This window comes from Plasmodium malariae (genome assembly GCF_900090045.1).
Source record: "Plasmodium malariae genome assembly, chromosome: 5".
Taxonomy (NCBI): domain Eukaryota; phylum Apicomplexa; class Aconoidasida; order Haemosporida; family Plasmodiidae; genus Plasmodium; species Plasmodium malariae.
In genome coordinates, this window is record NC_041779.1 from 1,694,627 (window position 1) to 1,715,891 (window position 21,265).

Sequence of the window (21,265 nt, forward strand, 5' to 3'; positions counted from 1 at the left end):
TATAATATAAATGAGTTAATAATTAATAAATGAAATATAAGCGTTAATTTATTAATTTACAGAAGCTTAAATTATTTATAGGGTTGTGTTTTAATGAAATTATATAAAAAAAATTTTATGTTTAAGTACACATTATAATGGAGAGTCTATTCCATTTATGTCATCATATAAATTGGAAAATGCACATTACATTCTTCCCACGTAAAAATATTTCGAATGACTGTCTATTTTTATAATGTGTTAAAAAATATGTTAAAAATAATAGGATATATAAATGTAATTTATTTTAATATTGCATAAACTTATAGTCATATCGTTATAGTAATATTAAGCGTAAATATTTTTATTTCTCATTGAAGTATAATTAACAATATATGTAAACATTTTTGATTATATACATATTTCATTTAACAGGAATATTAGTATTTCATTTTTGCAAAAAGTGTTAGCGACTATATTAGAGAATCTTTAATTATATTTGAATAATTTTTGTGTCTCTTATTATAGAATGTGTTATTATTGTAACAACCTTAGTAAATGATTGGAAAATTATCTTATCAGTTAATTTTATATGCAAAAAAAGGTTTCTATACTTTCAATATTATGTATAAATTAGAAGAGAATATTAAAAGAATGTATTACTGAAGTTCATGTGATGTAACTAATTAGAAAAAAGTAGTTAAAACTTTAAAAGGTTTTTTTTATAGATCTGTGTAAACTTTAATAAACTTTAATCATTAATATTATACATAATAATTTTTCTTATTTATTTAAAATATATTATATATTATTAAAATGCTATGAACAGCTTGTGAAATTAATATTTTGAGAATCAAAAGATATTTAAAGTATAACCAATATTAATAATATACTTGATATTATATATTAAAATAATTCACATATATATGTATGTGCAAAAAAATATTTAAATAAATATGACTTTTCTTTTTTTTTGCCTTTTCATATAACTAAAACAATGTTTAACAGAAAGTTAATTAAACTTAGTGTCTATTCAAAATGAATATTCATTTTATTTGTTCCTACAGTAAATATACAGTTTTAGAATATTCTTGCAGTTTTAGTTCATAATAAAAAATATTAAATACAATATACTTTCTTCGATATTTTTATAAAAAATTCATAAAACAATATTTAATAAATAAATCTTTGATAAAATGTCTGAAAAAGGTTAAAGAGAAAGTTTAAATAATTCACTTGCAAGAAATCAAATTTCCATATATTTTTATTGTGTTTGTTAGTGTGAACAAAAACTGAGTATGCATTATTGAAATATGCTTGTGTAAGTATACAACATAATATTTAAAAAACGTTTGATAATTTAAGTAAAATATGTGATTCATAAATTACTTGATATATATTTTATAATTTAATTACTCATTTTGTGTATAAATAGAAGAATATATTAATTTTCTTTTGTTATTTTAATTTTAAGTTATTTTTTTGCTTAGCATATTGTATTTAATTGTTAATTTTTATATTGTTGGTTAATATTTATTTATATAACGCAATAGTCATGAAAGGTAATAATAATAAATTTCAGCTTCATTCTGCATTTCCGCTTGTTGTGATAGGTATAAAAACACTTTCATTGTTAGCATTATTATATCGAAGTTTAAATATTATAATTCATGAATTAATTGATATATTTGTAGCACAAATTAAAAATAATATGTTTTCTATTTACGTGGGTTAATTAATAGCTATGGAATCTTTGAGACTACTATATATATATATATATATATATATATATATATTATTATATAGGTTGTTTGAATTAGTGTTGTATAGTTATTTATTATATTCTAAAACTTCTTATATATAGAATTCATGAAAAACTTCCTTTTTCAATATTATTATATATTTAACATTTTTATAATGAACTTCCTGGAAGTTTCTTTATAAATCAATGCTGATCTTTTATGTTTTGTTTGAATTCTTATTTATTGAATTTTTTTTTTCTTTAATTATATGATACTGTAATTTCAGAGTTATCTAAGGTGTAAAGGTTATTTTATTTTTTGAAAAATACATTAACTTAATTTTAATACACTATTCATATTGCTATATTTTTTCTTATTATTCATTTGATATGTAAGACTACATACTACACTATAAATTACGCAAATTTTGATATATTTCCCTATTTTTTGTATTTATAGGTTCAAAATTAATATTTTAAGATTTAAATGTAATTTTCATTTTTAAAAAAACTGTTTTATGAGAGAACGGAATAATGTTGTGTTTGTTTTAGATCATATTTTCAATACTTTTTAGAATATTATATGTGCAATAATGTAATATATATATTATTTATTCTCTCCTTTTTTTTTTCTTATTTTATTTCTCAATAAAAGTATAACTACTCTGATATTTTTATGTGTTTTAATGCTAATAAAGCTGTTGCTAATATTTTGCATGTTATTTTTTTCTGATTAATTCCGTACAGCACGGAAATTTTGATGAATATATTTATCAAATTATCTATAGTGTAAATTCATATACACGTTCTGATGATTTATGGGTTCCTTTTTCAAGTACATGGCATATATTTCCTATTTGTTTTGTTAATAAAATTAAATGAGAAATAGAATAATATATTATTCCTTTTAATTAAATGAATAATTAGAATATAAACTTAAAGTTTTAGTTTTGATTATTTATAATAAAAGTTGTTTGTCACTAATACATACGTAAAATGTATACAGTTCTTTATAAAAAATTATATCTCATAATAAGGGAGGATAAGTTGCTCTTTTAATTAATAAAAAGCACTTCAATATATATCAAGAATGTACATAAATATGTTAGTGAAAATATTCTTAAGTATTATTATGCTTTCGTCATAATGAGTTTCTATAAAAATGTTTTTTAAAAACAATGGAATTGATAATATATATTTAACTTATCATAATTTTTTAAAAAGATAGTTATCTGTACGTAAAAGGCTTGTAAAAAAAGAAAAAAAAATAGGGTTTCATAAAATTGAATATAGCATTTATTATATTTCGTATGTTAATTTGAAATATGCAAGTATATATATAGTTCTTACTGGTATATTTATTTCATAAAAATTACCAAAAGAAATGTAAATGCATGTATAAAATATTTTTTATTTCTTTTAATGATGTATGTATTATTATGGAATTTATAATTTTAAAACATCTAGTTCTCCGTATATAAAAAACTTGTAAAAAAAAAAAAAAAAAGGAAAAGAAAATAGAGTTTCGTAATATCGTTAAACATTCGTAATATTTTGTATGTAAAGCTTAAATTTGAATGTATATATATTATATTTGTATATTTAATTCATAAATGTTTCGAAAAATGTATATAAGTACAAGTAAATATCCAGTATTTTTTTTATTGCTTTTAGTAATGTTTGCATCATTATTGATTTTTTTTCGTGCATGTATATATATGTGGGTTCTTTAATATACATTATTTATTATATGATATATATATATATGATTTAATGATACTTTTTTTTTTATATGTATGTGTATATAAATAAGTTTGTATGCTTTAATGGTGTAATATTTTATATATATATATATACGTATGCTTTAATGATTTAATATTTTTTATATGTATATATATATGGATTCTTTAACTGTATACTTTTTTTAATATTCATATATATAAGTGAGTGTGCTTTAAGGATACAATGTTTTTTCATTATATACATATGTATGTTTTAATGATACTCATGCTTTTATTATCATACAGCGTTTAACACGTATATGTATATAAATATATATATGGCATTTTTTTTAATGGCGTTAACTCATTTAAATTAATTTAACTGTGAACTTTTTATGATAAAGTATTTATTAGTAAATTGAAATTATTCTTGTTGAATATTATATTTTGAAAAATTATTTGCATATGTTTTTAAAAGAGGACTTAATTTATTTCTCACATGAATCAGCGCATTTGTTTGTTATCATCTGTAAAATATGTGATAAAACTGCTGTGCATTACTATGTAAAGAACTACTTTCAGTAGTTTCCTTTTTGTATTCTTTAAATTTCTGTACCATAAATGTAATAATTTAAGTCCTCTTTTTTGGATTATATATATTTTGGAGAAAATTTTACGAAGTTTTTCTAACATCACTACAACAAATTTTATACATATATAATAATTTTTAATAATACATTTCATTGTGTTGTAATCAATAAGGAACAATAATATTAGGATATTATAAAATTGTTGTTACTAAATATTGATTTTATATACCGCTGTTACGTTTATTATCATTTTTTTCTTAAATATATTATTCATAGTATGTCTTTGTAAAACAAAAGAAATTAATTACTTGTTTATTCTAAGATTATTATTATAAAAAATAATATATGAGTAATTTTTCTAAATCTTAACATATCATTCTAATATATTTATTAAAAACAAATATTCTGAGCACAATTTTTGTATGTAAGTAATTTCGATCAAAATATTCTTGAAGTTATTTCTATTGCATGCACTGGTATTAACAAGTTTTTATTTTAATGTTTCTTTTTTTTTATGTTCACACATATAAATATAAATTTATATACATAATAATAAAATAGTGAGAAATATAAATGTATAAATTCTTAAATGTATTATATATTCATATTAAAATGTATTTTAAAATACAAAAAATATATAATATTATAAATTTATTATGAGTGCATAGAACATTAAAATTTATAATAATTTTTAAAATACAAATATTTTCATAAATTATATAATACGATAAAAATTTCATTTACAATATTATATTTTTTCCCCCATTTAATGTTAATAAGTAACTACGGAATACATTATAATTTGTAATAAGAAAATTTTCTTTTTTTAAATATTAATTTTTTTTATTTATTTTTATAATTAATAATATTTATAAGAAAAAAATTTAATAAAATAAATTTTTATATATATTAGATCTGCTAATCTGAAATCATCATGATCACTCATAACTACAATCAATGTATAGTAGTATATATGATCTAAGTTTTACACTTTTTATATTCTAAATAAACGATTACAATATTTAGAAATACTGAGATATATATTTTTTTTTTTCACAACGGTCAATAATTTTATTTTTATATAATTGCTATATTATTAAGTAATTACTTTGTATATTTTGGATATTTTTAAATTCACATTAATTGAGTTAATGTAATAAAAGTTAGTTTTTTATAAATAACAATATGATAATCATAATAAATTGCATTTTCGAAGTTATATTACTTATACTATGCTTTTTGATTAATTACACTTAAGTTTTAGTAAGTACTTAAAAAAAGATAAAAAAAAAAAAAATTAAAATAACAAAAGTCGAATCCTCACCAATTGAAGGTACATTATATTATTATTTTTTTTTTTTTTTAATGAATATATTATAATATTAAAGTTGAATATCATGAAACCAAATATTAAGTCACGCTAATTTTTAAAAATATTTACGTTCATCCTTTTAAGATGGATATGTCATTTTACCATTAATATGACATTATAATATAATTTTTCCTTATTATATTATTTGTATTCTTAGTTCTTTATTTTAAATAATATTTGATTTTTAAGAATAAAATTTTTTATTATTTTAAATGCTGAATATTTGCTTTGAGCATTTTGAGTATGTTTAATATTTTTTTTGATGAGAAGCTTGATGTATACATAAATTTATATTTAAGAACTTATCGATTACTAGCATAACATAAACTTGAAAACGGTTTAAGTATTGTAGAATTAAAAGATGAGATACCTAATAAATGAAAGAGCAATGAAAAGTGGGATACATAAAATAAGACATAATCAAATGGATGTTCATTAAATAATGAAGAAGACTATAAATTAAGAATAACAAATCTTTTGTATACACAGTAGGATATTCACGTTTTTAAAAAAGGCTGTTGCACAAAATGTATAATATATATAATGTTAGGAATAATAGGAATTTTGGTACTTATAATTTAAAAGAGATGGCACATGCAATATATGTTTTGTTTTTTGCTTCTTTTACTGTGATTTCAGGAGCTGCACTAGTATTATTTTTTAGAATATGTAGACTATAATTTATATTGGAGTTTAAGTAGAATTTACATAACAATATCAGAAGGAAGAATTTTATTAACATTCACTTTTATTGTTTTATTAGAATTTCTTTATATATTCTGTAATTTTGTAATGAATTATGAGTTGTATAATTTTAAAAGTAAAATGCGTAATACGAAATATCCATCTTTATTTATAGAAGTTTCTTAAAAAAATTAAGATCGTTAATTTCTTTTGTAATATATACACATTAGATCTATTAATGCAACTGATTAGGTTTTATAAATCTTCTTCCATGGGATTATCCTTTTTCATAATAAAAGTTAAAAATATACATCTTTAGATATTTTGCAAGTTAGTATGCTATAATTTCTTTTAATTTGTATTTTAGAGGATTTTGTTGGTTTGATACAATATTATGCTTTTATATGTATAATTTTATATTTAAATAGTTTCGTATGTAACATGTATATGTGTTTTACAATTAATATGAAAAAACAAATTTAAAACAATTTTATTGAAATTTTGTGTTAATTTATTTTTGTAAATGTAAAAATTAGTTTAATTTTTATTATATGTAATTTTACCTTAAATTATTATTTTTTGATGTAGTTAAAGAATTTTATTTTTTGTTTTAAATTAAAAATAAATGTACCCTATTATTGTTCACATAAAAAGCCAAGTGAGGGAATGTAGTTTCATTGTTAATTTCTATTTCATTATATTTTTTATTTAAAAATTGTAAAAAAGTGAACTATGGGGCCTTTTATCATTGTAATCATATATCTAATTTTACTTAAAATGTAAATTTATTTTATAGGAGATAATAATAATTTTAAAAAAGTGAACTATTATAACTTATTAAATTAGGTTATATAGGGGATTTCAAAGGATATATGTAATAATTACTTTTTGTTTATTTTTCTTTATTACTTTTTCATTATTTTAAAATGACAGATTATCTAAAAATTAAAATGGTACGTAACAAAAAGGTTTACAACAATTCTGACAATTTAAATAGTAATATATAAAAGATAAACATTTTAATTATTTATATTTATATTTTTATTGTACTTTTTGGCTACTAGGGCTATTTATACTATTATATTTTAGGCACTATTATACTTTACAATTTTCTTTTTATGTTCGTTTCAATTATATAACATAACATAGAATGTCATTTTTTTTTCTTTAACTGTTTTTCAGTGTGTCCAATTATTAATATTTTTCTTTACCAAGTGGAATGATTATTTAGTAATTCAAATGAGTTATTACGTTTATTCTATGTTTTGATCTGAATTCTTATTGAATTAAATGTTTTGCTATAAGTTTATTAATTTAATTTTTTTTTTATGAATATTATATTTGATAAATAGACATAAGCGTATATAAAATATGAATGTTTTATATAAGTTTTGAAAATAATATAGTTATTAGAAAAAATAAATATATGTTCCTAAAGTTAGGTGAAAAATAAGTTATAGTAAGAAAGAATATAGTTAAAACTCCAAATATTTCGTATTTTTGAAATTAATAAAAATATATAACTCTTCAATGGTAAATATTGGTACATTTATTAACAGTAGTATCATTTAACAGACACACGAACGTTATCGTAATGACAATTATAAAGTGACTACATCATGAAACAGTATGTATATGGTATTTCCGTATAATATATATATTATACAGTTTCATTTATATTTGAACAAAATTTCAAAATAAAAATGGTAATATGTCCTCCTATTATTATAACGTTGAGAACATCATAAATTAAAAAAAACTAGTATACTATTATTAAAGGTATACTCATAAGAAATGAGTATTACGAGAAATATTTTATCTACAGGGGGTCAATAAATAAAGATTTAATATAAATATATGTATATAGTAATAGTCCTTATTTGTGATGTATAGTTCACTCAGGAACGAAAGAATATTTCACGAAGATATTAGAATTATTTATAGATTATTCTTTGATATCCTTGAATACGAATAATTGATATAAATTGATATGTATAATTAATAATTATAACATTAAAAAAATATTATAAGAAAAAATAAATATTCCTAAAAATGTAGAACTTAATTTCATGAGAAATTGGTGAATAATTATTGAATAGAACATATAAATTGTATCATTTTATACTATCTAAAAGACATAGTATTATGTACTAAAATATGATTTAAAAAATTTTTATATAAATATAAAATTGTAATATATGAAAATGTAGGAGTATTTTCAGGTAAAAAAAACATCATATTTCTAAATATGTATATATATATACATGTGAATGTGTAAATGTGAAAATATTAAATAAAATAAAATAATTATCTTATTTTTCTTCAATGCTACATGACAATATGTATTACATGACATACACAAAAATTTTAATTTTTTCAATTTTTTTTTTTTAATTAACTAATTTTTAAAGGAGTAATTTACTTGCAAATATTATTATGATTTTATTATTATATAATCAAAATAATATATTTAACATATATTACTTTAAAATTATGAACGCTTTATGTGTAACAAACAATGTAAAATAAAAATATTAAAAAAAAAATATTTCTACATTTATAGATATATTTAAAAAAAAAAAATGTAATTCATTTTATTTGAATTAGTTACTTAATTTTTATAGTTTAGCATTTTATTTAAATGAATATTCACGTATAATTTAATAAAAAATAAACATGGAGTTCAACTTTCTAAGGAATTTTCAAAGTGAAAATATAACACAGTTTTGTAAAATATATTTTTTATTATTTTATATATTATAAATTTGGATTTCTTAATGGTATTATTTTATTTGGTAAATTATTTTGTTTAGCAGTATTACTCAGTGAAGTTATTTTTTTAAAGTTATCATAATTACAAATAGTGTTATCTTAATAAATTTAATTCTACTATTTATTTATTTTTTTTATTATAGTACGTATGCTGTCTGCTATATAAGTATATTTTTAGAGAGAAAAAATAGAAAATTATTGAATTTCCTAAAGTTTATGTATTTTCTTTTTAGTAATAATAAATAAAAAATATTTTTTTAAATTATATAATAATTATAATGTTTTATTTATAATAATTTTATATAATGTTATGAAACAGTTTTTATGTACTTTGATATTTAAAATAAAATATATTTGTTGGTGAATTTAATAGAAAAATGTAACTTGTAAATTAATAGGGTATGAATATTCCACATATCCTAAGTATATTTTTCATGTTACGATATAATTTGTAAAATAAAAAAAAGATTACCTTTTTTTTTTCATTTTTTATTCCAATAGGTTATATTATGTTAAATATAAGAGTTTATCTTTTCTAGGTATATAATAATATTTTAAAATTGTAATAAGTACACAAAGCTATGTTTTTGTATTAGATATATAAGAATAAAAAGTGAATAGCTATATACTTAAATATATGTTATGTTTCAATTCGTGCTATATATATTTTTTTTTATTTTGAACATTAAATAAAAATTTTAAATATAAAATATGTTATATTATTTTATTTCTGGAATGTATTAATAGTAAGTATTTAAAATTTTACTGTGAGATAATTAAAATATATATATATTGTGGGTTTTTATTTAACAGATTACGTTCAGTAGAAAATTATTTTAAATAATTATATTTTTTTATATAAATAATATATTATAAGATATATGTGAGAAAATATTTTTTAAATTATCTTTTCTTTAACGTATTTTATATTTTTACATTATTTGAGAAATTTAATGTTTTTCTAAAAGAAAAAAAAAATATTGTATATAAAAGTACCATTTTTTTGATTCATTCTGAATATTCAGTGAAATATCCACCTGATCCACAATATTATTAGATGAAATATTTTTAACATGAATGAAAAAATAAAATATTTTATTTTAATTAAATCTCTTACATTTATACTTTTTACTTGGATATGTTATTATTTAAATAATAAGGAATAATGATAACAATCCAGAAATTGTTTTATATATTTTACTGTTTTGTGTTATATATATATATATATATATATAATAATAATAATAACAATAATAATAATAGTAACAGTAATAATATTTTAATGATTAAATAAATATATAACATTGTTCTTAATTAGAATATTTTCTAATCTTTGTAGTTTATTTGCTATATATTTTTAGATAATACAAACTTCTGTGATAACATATTATATTGAAAAACAGATAGATTAATATCAAAAATGAGATGGAGAAAGAGGGTATAGATTTAAAAGATAACTTACCTAAAAACAGAGGTAATTGTTCAAAAAATGAAGAAGATGGTTGTGAATGAGAACATGATGGAGCATATGAATCTAAAGTTAACGATAATTCAAAATCTGATGAAAAAAAAAATAGTGCAGAAAGGAACATCTTTTATATGTAAACCATTTTATGAAATATATAATATGTTGGAAAAACTATTATATAGGGAATTTATTCCTATATATAAATACAGGAAATATATTAATAATTCCAAAAAAATATTATTTAAATCTTTCAGCTTGTATTAGTGCATTCTTGATATTTGTTCTAATAATAATGTTTTCTTTAACTGGATTTTCATTATTTATATTTGGCGTTAATATTTATGGTAATTTTCAAGAACAGATAATAGATACTGATTTAAATTTTTTGGAATATCTATCTTATCCTTGAGAAAAGAGAGTTATATTATAATTAGTTATTTTAAGTATATCAGTTGTTATATATATACTGATAAAATTCATAAAATATAGAAATTATGTAGGAAAAAAAGTAGTCTAATTCTAGTTATAACGATTACGATGCTTTTAGAAACGAATTTGCATGTAACTAATGAACTACATTTTTGTTAATAACATAAAATGCCAATACAAATTATTTATTATATATATGCAAACTTATTATACAATCTATGTAATATAAAAATTTATATACACATGTATAAGAGAAAATATATTAAATATATAAAGCAGTTCGCTTCTTTTGTTTATTTATTTTCCTATTATAATATATTACTTTGATTTAATATAGAACTATAATTTAGGATATTTATGTAAATGTTCTGATCCATAAAAATATATAATTGTTATTAATCATAATTCACGATAATATGAATATTTTAATATTCGAAAAAAATATATGGGAAAAAGTTTTAAGTATATTTATATTGTAATAAATATGCGGATTTTTAATTTAATATATAAAATATTACATTTATTATAGCTTTAATAAAGTAATAATTATTGATATTTTTAACAATTATTTTTTTAAGGTTGTAAGGTTTTAATCGAAGAATTTTTACTAAGACTTTATTATATATAATTTTTTTTTTAGAACAGCGTGTACTACTTCATTTTATAAAACTAAATGCATGTATTTTTTTTTGTTAATATATATTTTTTATTTAAATGCAAACATAACAAGTAATATTTAAAAAAAATTATTTTGAGGAATATATATTTCAAGGCTTTTTTTATATAAGAACAATTTTAATAAGTTGTTTTATTTCATGCATATTCTAAATATGAAATTGATATGTATTAATTCTATTTCACTTATTATAATGGAATACTGGTAGGAACTTATAATGTTTAGAATTCATGAAGCTTAACAAATAAAAAAAGGGATCAACTCGCGTTTGTAATTGTGTTTATTAACATATATATATTGAATTCAATTATGATATAAACAAATTACTTAAGTTTTCATAATAAAATATTATTACACATATTTGCTTTTCATATTATTTAGAGAATACATATATGAGCAAATATTAGTATGTTATTAGTATATATTATGCACCAATTACTCATTTTTTGTGTCTAAAACAGTTAATAAACTAATAAAAATGTACATTATACTTATAATAGAGTTTAGGTAAACGTTCCACGATATGTAAATAAATTTTAAAATAAATAAAAATTTTCCGAATCATATATAAATAAAAAATTATGTATTTGTGGTATTCGGAATCATTTCCTTTAACTTTTGTTTACAGACGCAAAGGTAACATCTTAAATACTTACGAAAATTTAAGGTGTTTACTTTAGTTACTGGGAAATTTAATAGATGTTTTTAATATATTTGTTAATAATATAATGTTAAGTAAAAGAAAATCAAAATTATACATATATGATAGTTAATAAAAATGTAATTATACATTTATTAATGTTATAAGCTCAACCATATTTTAGTTAAAATATATTACTATTTATTTTAAACAGAAGGATTAATTATGTATGTCAATATATATGTCTTCTGATTAAATTTATGTAGATGCTTTTATTACAACGTTATCTTGTTCAAAAGTGTTATTGTGCAAATTCAAATTCAGGCCTTAAATAAAAACTAATATTTTTTTAGTTATTATACAATATTTATAATTAAAAATGTTATTTTTATCATATGAAGTAGAATTTGTATATCCTTTTTTTTACAAAATTTTGGTAGGAATTAATAATATTTAGGATGATATTTGTATAATTTTTAATAAAAATATTTATCACTTTGCTAAAAAAATTTTTAAATGGTTCCTTAATAATTATTTTACTTTTTTCTTTTGTTAGTATTAAATGGTGTAACATTTCGTTTTATTATATTTTATTATGTAAACATTACACTTATTCCTACAAAAGCGTTTTAGTTCATAGTTCAATATCTAGTAAGAAATTTCAGATATACTAGTATAATTTTAATTTTTAGTAATACTGTATAAGGTATATTATTAATAGTGATAAATAAAATATATCAGAAATAAATTAAATGATAACAACTTTCATGATATTATTATTGAAATCACTTAATTTCAGATTTATTTTAATTTTATAACTATTATTTAAAGGTATATTATAAAATATATTAATAACAAAAAGGAAATTAGAATTCATAATAGAGTTAAAAAAAAACATTACTGAATAAAGACTATTATAATATTAGCAGATTCTATACGTTTATTACACTTTTTTTTTTATTACATTTTTTCTATATATGTAAGTTTCGTTAAAAAGAAAAAAAGTAATTTGTGAGTTTAAAAATATCTCATTTACAAATAACGATATAAATAAAACTAAAAATGATCATTTTCAAAAGTTATTATATAAAAATAAAAAGTTATTATTTTCCTTTAAAATGATATATTTTAATACATTAGATAGCATATAATAAATTTGAATTGTTAAATTCATTGTAGGCGATAAAAGAATGCGTGTGTTATAATTAATGAAACACATATATTTTCACAAAAAGTATATATTTTGAATTTATTAATACTTTTGTTTTGTTTGTTGTAAATAATAATATTTTTTTCATCAATAATAACTGCATTTTACTTAATATAATATTTATAAAAATGGAATAGTAGCAAAACTTAAAAGTAATAATTATTCTAGATATACCTAGAACAATAACACATATCTATATTTTATACGTTCCATATTGTAAATAAATTCAATATTTCCTAATAATTAAAAATCATAAAAAAAAATTTGTTTAATCACTGTAATAGGTGATTAAGTTGTACGCTGTACATATATATGAATGAATTCAAGTTGCATCATTTTACTTAAAGTTAATTTTTTATAAATAATATCAATTACCATATTTTAAAGAATTTTTTTTTAGGTATATTTTTTTTTTTTTTTTTTGCTATGTAGTAAATCATTCTGTATATGTTAATTTGTTAAGAAAAAATATTAAAAAAAATAAAAGAGGTATATTTTTATGGTTGGTAATGTATAACTTGATGTTAATTTTTCCTTTATTATATATATTACATTATTAAATATCTATAACATGGAAAAAAATATTATGTTTATCTTTTTTATCAAAATATCTTTGTTTATCGTTTTTATTTGGATATGTCATTTTTACAGTGACATGGTATGATAAAACTTTTTGCGTGAACTTATATTATTCATATTTTTACTGTTTATTTTTATTAATTATTTTTTTTTGGAATGGGATTATTTATCCATTTATATATGAAATATTTACATTATTTTTTTTAGAGCAGATTTGACAAATATATGGATGAAAAGTATGGTTTTGATAAAAAATTATATAAACGAATTTATCGATTATTAGGAAAATGCGGAAAGGTTATTCTTTCACATATTGGAGATTTAGAATTAAAAATACCATATAATACAAAACAAAAGAACAAAAACTTACTTAGAATTGATAATGAAAAATGGGACAAAGAAAAAAAAGAAAAATTATATAGAAGTTCATTAATTAAGGAACAATTGATTAAGAAACTTATGAAAAATAAATGTACCATGTTACATGGATCATATTCCAATTATGAAAAAAAATTACTGAATGGACTTAATGATAGAACTTTTTTTAAAAAAATGATATTAATTAATGATAAGAACTATAAAAAATTAAAAAGTAAAAAATACAGATTACGACTTTGCTTAATTTTATTATTGTTCATATTTGTATTAATTTTGCCTATAGTAGATTTATCATTTGGGGAATTTAAATCTATCGGTAATGTTTTAAAGGAATTATGTTGTTTATTAGGATATAGTAACGGCGGGGAACCCAGTGCTGGAGCGCCTACTCCGGAAGGTTTAGAAGCTGTGGTGTCTTCTACATGTAAAATACAGAATTTTATAGGAATTAAAGTATTTGGTGTTCTAATATATTGTTTACCTATCTTAATAATGGGTATTATACTTATACGAGGAATTTTTTATTATTATAAAAATATTATAAAACATAAAAAAATTAGATTTTTGGAAGAGTTCATGGAATGGTAAGAAACACGTTTATTTATGTTAAGCCATTAATATTATGTACTAACTGTAATATCTTTAATGACATAATATAATAATAATTTTTTAGACTTTATATATAAACATGCATATACGTAATTATATTTATATTTAAATGTAAAAAACATATGTTTCTATTTTTTTGTGAATTTGAATGTTTAAAAGTTTCTTAATTTGTAATTTAATGTATTCTTTGCTGTAAATTAATCATTATGACTTTATATATATATTTTTGTTTATATTATAATTTTAGAGAAAAATATATACTTGTACGTTAAAATTAATACATAACTTCATATTTAATATTATTTTATTGAATTTATTTCTTAATTTACATTTTAACCATATATATTTCTGCTTTACATTTTTATCATTTTCAATTATAAAATTATTATTTTTCAAGGTTATTAAGAAAATGAATTATTACTGTTAAATTAACAGTGAACATTCATTGTTTAGTACATAATGAAAGGAAGTGATAATATTTATCATATTTATATATTATTTTTTAAATATAATATTGTATTTAAAATTTTATTTTTTTTCTTTATCGTTAACTTCTCAATTTATTATTTAGAAAAATATTATTTTCTTATAAGAAAAGTAAAATAAAATTTTATATAGGATTTTTGCAATTATATTTTATAAATATAATAATTTTATAATTGTCATCTGGTTTACATCCGATATGCAGCAGAGGTAATGGAAAAGAATATATATATTTTTTTTTCTATATGTATTATTAAAAAAAATAAATTTCATTTATTTTTATCCATTTTTTAATTCGAATCTATAAGATTATTTATCTGATAAAATATAATTGTAAAAATACCAAACAAAAAATATTATATTAGCCTAAAATTGTACGTACAAATGTTACTATATTATATATTTTGGTAAACAATATTGTTACACTTCCTTATTTCTAATTTGTATATAATAACCTATATATTAATATTATAAGTAAATTTCTATTATTTGTAATTTCTTAAATTATTATTATTGTATGAAATATTCATAAACTTATTTTGATGTTACTTTTTTTTTTATTATTCTAATATATTAATAATTGTTCAAATATACATATGCAGATAAAAAATAAAAACATTAGGGGTGTTAATAAAAAAAATCTCCATTTAGAAATAATAGTAAAAATTAGATTTAATTAATTAAATTTTTTGAAAGTATGACACATTAATAAAAAATGTCTTTATTTACTTTTTAAATGTACATATTTTTTGATGGATTATAGGTACGTAATAAATTTAAATTTCGAAATATATTGTAAACCATAACATAATGTTTCTGCTTATATGACAACTAAAAAGTGTGTTATATTTCATAAAATAAAAATCTTGTGCCAGTTATTTGGTAGTTCATTAATTATTACAATTAATATATAGTTATAATAATTGATATTTTATAAAATAAATAGCTCGTTTTTTCATAATATAATATCTTATAAATTAGATATAATAATATGAAAACATCATTAAAATTTAAAATTACTCTCTTTATATGTAAAATATTGCTATAAATCTATATTCTATACGCTTTATGCTGTAAATTAAATGAGTATTTCGAAATATTAATATATCACCTTTTTTTTTTCATTTTGATATATTTGTATAAAAAAAACTTACAATTACTCAACTATATTAAATAATTATCATACTCATTTTGAATATTTATGAATGAATTAAAATTATAGCATTTAATTTAAAGTTATTTCTTTGTTCATAACGTACATATTAAAAATTTATAACATGTTTTTAAAGGCATTTTATTTTGGTCCATATAGTAAAATGCATTTTGAGTATATATATATCATTATCTTTCTATAAAGAAATAGTAAACAAAAATTGAAAAAAAATATATGGTACTATTTTACGTTAAATATATAACACTTATTATAGATACAATTCTTTCTTAATATATAATAAACTTTGTAAAACCTTATGATGGAACAAAAAATTGTGTTGTTATTTATTAAAATTTCAGCGTTTACACTTTTGCCTTGTATATATCACTTTTATAATGGCATGGTATTACAATATTATTCAAATAAATTTGTAATGTTTATATTGTAATTATTTACTTTTATTAGTTTTTTTTTTTTGTATGATAATATTTTTCCATTTAAATAAGAAATAGTTACATTTTTTCTTTCTTTTAGAACTCTTTAAATAAAAATTTGGTTGAAAAATGGAATCTTCGTAGAAAATTTAATTCAAGAACTTATAGAATATTAGCAAATTATAAACATCATAAATATTCAAGTAATGCAAAACTTAAAGAAGTTATGCAATTTAATGAAGCGAAAAAAGAAAAAAATATATATAATAATAAAGAAGGAACAAATGAAAAACACAAACTATCTTGTAGAAGTTCATTATACATTGAGCAATGCGGTGAAAATGTTAAGAAAAGTAAATGTGTTAAATCTAAAACAAGTAAATGTTTCGATTTTGAAAAAAAAATATTTAAAAAACTTGATTATGAAGATTACGTTAAAAATATTATAACTATTGATTATAAGAAATATAAAAAACTAGCACGTAAAAAACGCAGAGTACGTATTGCTTTACTTTTGTTATTTATCTTGATATTGATACTACCCTTATTAGATCTTTCATTAGAGAATTTAGTAGATGGTGGGTTGTTAGGCTTATTACACTTGTTATCCCCAACTTTAGGCGAAAAAAATGCCCTGACTGGGGTAGATGGACAGTTGGTTACACTGTTAAGCAGTGGTCAGTGGGGCTATTTAGAAAAAATATGTGCATCAACTATTTTCATTTATGGCGTACCTTTCCTTATATTTGTTGTTATATTTATATTTGGGATGGTTTATTACTATAAAAAAGTTATAAAATATGAAAATATTAAGTTCAAAAAAAGATTAAATAAGAGGTAATATGTGTTTTTCTGTGAAGATGAATTTAACAAATGTAGTGATACATTTATATATATTTTCAACAAGCATAACAATAACTATTTTTATTTTACAAATACACCTATATATACTAGTGGATTTATCGGGAGACAGTAAGAAGGTACGTTCTTAGTTCTTTTGTTAATTTAAATATTTGACTGTATGAATAAATTTTAATTTGTATTTTAAGGAATGACTTTAGCTTAACTAAATATTTTGTTTTTATATATACATGTTCATGTTAAAGTATATTTCATGAATAACATATACATATTTGTTTTAAAATCATTATATAATGGAATAATTTGTGTGATATTATTGGAGCGTGGTACTTTCAATCTAAGTAAACATTTTTTTTTTTTTATTAAGTCTAAAATAATTATTCGTTTAAGTTATTTAAGTAAATGTATTATTATAGTCATGTTAACAATAAATATGGCGTTTTATGCATTCATTTTATGTATATGAATAATTTTTATCACAGTGGGATATATATAAATTTTTTTTTCACCAAAAAAAGAATGTTAATACATATTCTATAAAATATATATTATTCAAAATGTTTTATAAAAAATGCCAAATGCGAAAATCTTTTTAAAGCATGTAATATTTTACATGGTTTAAATGTGAAATTGTAAATATATAATGAAATAATGTGCTTCCTAATTATGGAATATTTATAACTGCTTACAAATTTGTGGATTCTAAATCATTATAAAAATGTAAAGTTTATATAGCATATGTTATATTATTTTTGTATCTAATTGTAATGTTTACTTAGGGTTCCACAAATTACTTGAATATATATTACAATGAAAATTATAATTATAATTAAATAATTTATATATTTTTTATATCATTAAAAGATAAAATTATTGTACAGTAATTAAGAAAATGTTAATAGATAATTGGTTGTATTTCTTTCTAAATATCAATTATTAGGGGTTAAATAATGGAAAGTTTATATATAATTTCTTAATATGTTATATGCTGTTATTTTTGTATATCAATAATAATTATATTAGATATAGTGAATAATTTAATTCATGTGCTTTGGTAAAATTGATGAATTTAAAACAGTAATATACTTATTTTATTAATAATATATATAACTTATTTTGTTTTATATATAAGTTCTTTTAATTTTTTTAATATGTTTCTTGGTTGAATTGCTTTCTAAACTTATTATAATAGTAATTGGTTACTTACTACATTACCAACTAAACAAGGATATCAGCTGATACGAATTACGATAAATGTTCAATTGTTATTATGAATTCAACTATTTTTAAGATGTTTTAATTTTTTATTAATTTTTATAAATATACTAAATTCTTAAATTTTTTAATAATATATATTCTATATATTACCTAATAAATAAATATATTGGGATGTTTTTCTTAGGTTAATTTTAATTTTGTTTATTTTATAAATTATAGAATGTGAAACATGATATAAAGGTATATAAATATATTTTAAATATAGTACTAGCATGTGGGGATTAAATATTTTATTGAAATATTTATGTATGTCTATTACTGGATACATATTCCTTGTAAAGTATTGAAAAGAAAAATATGTTATATTAAGAATATTTTAGAAAATGAAAAATTATTAAATTATATACACTGATAATAATTTTTATGCTTTAGTTTTATATATAATATATCTATACAAGTTATTTTATTTCAAGATAGACAATACTTATAATATACAAGCTTTATTATTCTGATTAAATCATATAAAAATATTTATTAAACATCTATTAACTCAAAATTGCACAATACGTAACAAAATAAGATAGAAAAAATATTTTTTCACATGGGATAAGAACAAATATTTGAATATAATTTATTTATTAAAAGGTTTTATATCCTTAAGTTGTAATGCTATTTTATCTGTTTACCTCTTTAAATGATCAGAAGAATATGATCATAATTTTGTGTACATTTTTATTGAATCATTTAATAGTAATTTAACTGAAAAATTCATGTTTCTTTATTTTCAACATGTTAATATATATACGAAAAAAGGTCATAGAAATCCATAATATATTTAAAAATGGAAAAGGAACTGTTTTATGGAGTAAATAAGTAGCCTTAATGATATACACTCATTTCATTAATAATATTTTTAAATGAAAGACTTTTTCAAATTAATGTAATATATTCTTTTTATTATTTAATATTTGTTTATTTTTCTAATAAAAATGTATAATTCATTAAATAGCTTTTACTATATATATATTTATTTATTTTCACCACTGATATATAACTAGCGAAGAAATTCAGCGATCATAAAACATTGTACGCGTAGTAAATAAAAGTATAATCAAAAGAATTTAATTACTATGCTGAGTAATCTAAATTAAGAAAAGTAGTTTCATATGATAAGAATTTAGTTTACATTTTAGTAATACAAATGTATGAAGTATACATTAAAATTGCGTCAATATATAATTTGCATATCATTTAAAATATTTAATTACAGTTAAAAAATATATATATATCTTCTATATTTTTTCAAATTTTTTACTGGCAAAAATTTATTTCATACATTATAAATAATATAATATTTAATTATATTTAAATATGATTGTTATTTTAACTGTAATATAAAAATACATTATAACAATTTCCACTTCAAGGATATCTGAATACATATTCTTAGACTAAATATAAAATATGGATGATGAAAATGGATTTTTTCTTAGTTTATTATGTTATCTTTCAACAAAAACGATTATCTGTAATAATATGCTTCATATGACTAAGACAAGTTGAAGTTTTTGCTAATATATTAAATTTGATGATTTTCTAAATATACTAACTTATTAATATATTATTTTTTACTATATGAAATAATTTAATTTATTACCAAAAATACATAAATTTTATTAAAAATAAATCAATAATATTACAATAGTTATTTAAAAAAAAATTTTTTTTTTATCATTTTCCACCCGATCTTTCTACCATTAAAAGGTACAAGAAGAACATCATAAAGAAGAATTTTTAACTTAAATTGTAATGATTAATTATTTTGGTGTGTACTTTTTATCGATATATGATTTATATGAAATAGTATATATGAAAAAATGAAAATTATAAAAAAAATTACATATATAATAATCATTATAAAATAATTATTTTTATAAATTATTAAAATAATAATTTAAAAAATGCAAAAGTACAAACAATCTTGTAAGATAAAATATTAACCATACATGAAAAGGCAAAAAAATTAAAAAATAATTTAGGAAAAGTATTTATCAAAATAATTAAATTATTTTATTATAATTATGCGGCATTTATTGTAATATTATTAGATTATTAAGTATGATCTCATGAATAAAAAAAACAAGCCACTTAATTAGAACAGTTACTAATGTCTTAGAATGAAATATATAAAATAAGAAGTAAACCATATAGATGAAAATTAAGGTAAGAAATCCTTTAAAAATATATAAAATATAATTTTTTTTTTTT

General features: G+C 18.5%; 2 protein-coding genes and 2 pseudogenes across 2 annotated transcripts, besides 2 other annotated features; all 4 read left to right on the top strand.

The window, feature by feature from the left end:
- The first annotated feature begins 5,643 nt into the window (after positions 1-5,643).
- PmUG01_05041900 lies at positions 5,644-6,273 on the top strand (annotated as a pseudogene).
- Positions 5,644-6,273: a sequence feature (Plasmodium exported protein, unknown function, pseudogene).
- A 3,925-nt stretch (positions 6,274-10,198) lies between these two features.
- On the top strand, positions 10,199-10,844 carry PmUG01_05041950 (annotated as a pseudogene).
- Positions 10,199-10,844: a sequence feature (Plasmodium exported protein, unknown function, pseudogene).
- Positions 10,845-13,853: 3,009 nt separating this feature from the next.
- On the top strand, positions 13,854-14,827 carry PmUG01_05042000 (Plasmodium exported protein, unknown function; the record flags this gene model as incomplete). The annotated part of the gene is made up of 2 exons (XM_029003637.1): positions 13,854-13,940; positions 14,069-14,827. 2 exons carry the CDS (start codon positions 13,854-13,856, stop codon positions 14,825-14,827), a joined length of 846 nt encoding a protein of 281 aa, XP_028860563.1.
- A 1,973-nt stretch (positions 14,828-16,800) lies between these two features.
- PmUG01_05042100 (fam-l protein) lies at positions 16,801-17,759 on the top strand (the record flags this gene model as incomplete). The annotated part of the gene is made up of 2 exons (XM_029003638.1): positions 16,801-16,887; positions 17,019-17,759. 2 exons carry the CDS (start codon positions 16,801-16,803, stop codon positions 17,757-17,759), a joined length of 828 nt encoding a protein of 275 aa, XP_028860564.1.
- Positions 17,760-21,265: the final 3,506 nt, after the last annotated feature.